Genomic DNA, 4,309 nt, shown 5'->3' on the forward strand with positions numbered 1-4,309 from the left:
AAAAAAAAAAAAAAAAAAAAAAAAAAAGAGTACGTAGATTTTTTTCTAATCGGTTTCTGTTTTTCTAAATTTATAGGGAAAAGGTATTTTAAATGAGAGGATATGAACGTAAAAATAAGAATGGGCTAGGGCCCAATTGTCTTTTAGTTTCTCCAATGGACCTAAAGTCAATTTAGTAAAAATCACTGGATCTGTATTAATTCTAAGAATTACACTACTCTTGAGATGGTTCCCCTTATCGAGCACTGGCCAACCTGACGTCGTCTCCTAAAAGATCTCGTTGAGATGGTTCCCCTTATCGAGCATTACAAGGTAAATTTTATTTTTCTGTGTAGGGTTCGTTTGAGCTTCCCCGAGGTCAATCTTCTAGAGAAGGGGATGTTGAACTAGGAGAACAACAAGGTGGAGATCAAGGATTAGAAGGTTTCTTCAAAAAAGGTATTCTATATATATATATNTTGAAATCTGGTATGTAAGGCTTGTGCTTCTTGGCATTGAACAATCTCTTAGCAACAAAAGTCGCAAAGAAGAGGATCTGCTCGCTTATAGGAAGAACCAGAGGACCCAATGTGGTGATGTTCGTCTTTAAAGCTTCTCCGGCTATAGCCATAAGATCTTTCGACAAAGAAACTCCGGTTTTCAAACACTCGTCTTGTTCTTGGTACACACAACTGAATGCTTTCTCATCAGATCCTTTATGAGTCCTTACCGTATGAACAAGCTTATACTTGGACCGTTTTCGATCCAAAGGCTTGTTCGAAAGCAGAACCGCTGAGCCACCAACTCTAAACAAGCAATTAGGGATCAACATTGCTTTCTTGTTACCAAAATACCAATTCTGAGTAATGTTCTCAGTACTAATCACAAGAGCAAAAGTGTTCCTCTGTATCTGTAACATGTCACTAGCGAGATCAACCGCGATAACACCAGCACTACATCCCATTCCACCAAGGTTAAAGCTCTTGACGTTTCCTCTAAGTTTATACTTGTTAACAATCATGGCGGATAAAGAAGGCGTAGGGTTAAACAAACTACAGTTCACAACAAGAACACCAATCTCTCTAGGATTGATTTTGGTATTCTCGAAGAGGTTATCGAGTGCACCGAAGATTACCTGCTCTGCTTCCTCACGCGCAGCGGCCATAGTGGGACGTGGCGGGGTGCTGTGAATAGACTCCGGTAAATAAGTCTCTTCTCCGAGACCGGATCGAACCAAGATCTTTCGTTGGAACTCAAGCGACGATTCGCTGAAATCTTGAATCAAACTAGAGTTGTTCATGAATTTTTGGTAGCTAACTTTTTGATCCGACGGTGGTAAGTAGCAAGAGTAATCGACAAGGTAAACGGATCTAGGTCGTGACATGAAGAAGACTGTGCATCCAAATATGGCGAATGTGATGAGGGAGATGACTCCGACGAGGTTGTACTGGAGCTGNAAAAAAAAAAAAAAAAAAAAAAAAAAAGAGTACGTAGATTTTTTTCTAATCGGTTTCTGTTTTTCTAAATTTATAGGGAAAAGGTATTTTAAATGAGAGGATATGAACGTAAAAATAAGAATGGGCTAGGGCCCAATTGTCTTTTAGTTTCTCCAATGGACCTAAAGTCAATTTAGTAAAAATCACTGGATCTGTATTAATTCTAAGAATTACACTACTCTTGAGATGGTTCCCCTTATCGAGCACTGGCCAACCTGACGTCGTCTCCTAAAAGATCTCGTTGAGATGGTTCCCCTTATCGAGCATTACAAGGTAAATTTTATTTTTCTGTGTAGGGTTCGTTTGAGCTTCCCCGAGGTCAATCTTCTAGAGAAGGGGATGTTGAACTAGGAGAACAACAAGGTGGAGATCAAGGATTAGAAGGTTTCTTCAAAAAAGGTATTCTATATATATATATATATATATATATATGAGTGCTAAATTACTCTACCAAATTGTTCTACCTAAGTGGTTGCTCTGTGTTATGTCTCAGTTTTGACTGTTCAATTTTATTGACTAGTTTGCTGTTGTTACAAATACTCAAAAAGGTATACCCGTGGTGGTTTCTAATCTCTGTTGAAAGAGCAAAGAGCTTACAGAAGAACTCAAGGAAGTGGATGTGTATTGCAATTATCTTCCTCCTTGTTGTGGTAAAGCTGATACATATACATGGTTCGGGAATTACTCAGTTTCAATGTATGATTAGACATATTTTCTGCTGATGACAAAAAGAAAGAAGCTGAGATTGATATCCAACCTCTATCTAACATCGGTGATGGCTATTGGGGATCCTGAATTGTTTGGGAAATGGCTAAAACCGCAAGATGCCACTTCTAGATGACCATTATTATTTGTGTCGGAAATTTTCTCAACTCCTTTTGCGTTCTTTTAATCTCATTTCAAAGACTATACTTTAATGTTTGCATAACCCAATGGATCACACTATCACGTTTTGAGAAGAACATCCTTGTGATCATCAATTAAAATTAGAGTTAATATTAATTCATCTCCTTCATTTAAACCTGGAAGCAGCGTATCGACAGACTCAATATGACGACGTCTCATCTCATGTCTCAAGACACTTTTCATCTAATAAGCAACGTATATGAAAATCCTAAACTTGTTGTTACCTAACTCATTAACACGTTCAAACCATCCTTGGAACCTAAAAGCTCAACACGTTCACTGAGGACACTCGGTGCTTACCAACACAACTTGACTTAAGGAAACCATCGAAACTATACTAAGTTTTGCAGAGCTTAGAACCAGCTTGTAGACCAGAAGCAACTTTTCAGTGCTTATCAAACAAACGAGGATAAAGAGAACTGAATGATATTAGTTCCAATCATAATACGAAAGAGAAATAAAAGAAAAGACACAACATAGTTCATCGAATTATTTCATTGGGGGCTTTACAAGGCCCCATAGCACAAGTTGTAAAAGAAACTTACAAGTAACCACAACAGAGATTAAAAACCACCACGGAGACGGAGGACCAAGTGAAGGGTCGATTCCTTCTGAATGTTGTAGTCAGCCAAAGTGCGACCATCCTCGAGCTGCTTTCCAGCGAAGATGAGACGCTGCTGGTCCGGAGGGATACCTTCCTTGTCCTGGATCTTAGCCTTCACATTGTCAATGGTGTCGGAGCTCTCAACCTCCAGTGTGATGGTCTTCCCGGTCAAAGTCTTCACGAAAATCTGCATACCACCACGGAGACGCAAGACCAAGTGAAGAGTAGACTCCTTCTGAATGTTGTAGTCAGCCAAAGTCCTGCCGTCTTCAAGTTGCTTACCGGCGAAGATCAACCTCTGCTGGTCCGGTGGGATACCCTCCTTGTCTTGGATTTTAGCTTTGACATTATCGATGGTGTCAGAGCTCTCCACCTCCAAAGTGATAGTCTTTCCAGTCAAAGTCTTGACGAAGATCNAAGGCGTAGGGTTAAACAAACTACAGTTCACAACAAGAACACCAATCTCTCTAGGATTGATTTTGGTATTCTCGAAGAGGTTATCGAGTGCACCGAAGATTACCTGCTCTGCTTCCTCACGCGCAGCGGCCATAGTGGGACGTGGCGGGGTGCTGTGAATAGACTCCGGTAAATAAGTCTCTTCTCCGAGACCGGATCGAACCAAGATCTTTCGTTGGAACTCAAGCGACGATTCGCTGAAATCTTGAATCAAACTAGAGTTGTTCATGAATTTTTGGTAGCTAACTTTTTGATCCGACGGTGGTAAGTAGCAAGAGTAATCGACAAGGTAAACGGATCTAGGTCGTGACATGAAGAAGACTGTGCATCCAAATATGGCGAATGTGATGAGGGAGATGACTCCGACGAGGTTGTACTGGAGCTGGAGCTGGAGCTGGAGCTGGTTTAGAGTTAATAAGGAGACGTTCGTGAACAAAACCGCCATTACAAGAGGGACGAGCATGATCTTCAAAAAGTGAGTAATCAGGTGGTGATAACCAAGCTTGACGTAGTTGCGGGAGTCCATGGAACCTTGGAAACTTGTTGCTGATGCTGGTGAGAAACTGATGCTGGGTGTGCGCGCGCGTATATATAGACACCGAGAGAGAGATGAAGAGAAGAATTAAATATCGTAAGGGGATTGTATTGTGTTTATAGACAGACACACCATTTTCTCCTGGTTGGGTGGAGTTTGATATAACTAAAAAACAGAAACAAGTCGCCGTTAATGTGTTCTGGCATCATGTGCATTGGCCAACTAATGGGAGACGTAATGAGCAAGAGTGAATAAGTTTTTTTTTGGTTTTTATGGAGAAATAGAGAAGAAGAGTAAGTAGATTTAAAAAAAAAAAAAAAAAAAAAAAAAAAA

At 40.3% G+C, this 4,309-nt stretch overlaps 2 protein-coding genes across 2 annotated transcripts in view; both read right to left on the reverse strand.

The window, feature by feature from the left end:
• Positions 410 to 1,414, reverse strand: LOC104727572 (3-ketoacyl-CoA synthase 17-like). The gene has a single exon (XM_010446666.2). The coding sequence runs from the start codon at positions 1,361 to 1,363 to the stop codon at positions 410 to 412; it is 954 nt and encodes a 317-aa protein (XP_010444968.2). The 5' UTR covers positions 1,364 to 1,414.
• LOC104721344 (polyubiquitin 11) overlaps positions 2,792 to 4,309 on the reverse strand; it is a 3,873-nt gene continuing 2,355 nt past the window's right edge. The window contains exon 3 of the mRNA XM_010439305.2: positions 2,792 to 3,401. Coding sequence (XP_010437607.1) covers positions 2,945 to 3,401 — 457 coding nt within the window. The 3' untranslated portion in view covers positions 2,792 to 2,944. The remainder of the gene's footprint in view (positions 3,402 to 4,309) is intronic.

The sequence above is a fragment of the Camelina sativa genome, chromosome 11 (assembly GCF_000633955.1).
Source record: "Camelina sativa cultivar DH55 chromosome 11, Cs, whole genome shotgun sequence".
Classification (NCBI taxonomy): domain Eukaryota; kingdom Viridiplantae; phylum Streptophyta; class Magnoliopsida; order Brassicales; family Brassicaceae; genus Camelina; species Camelina sativa.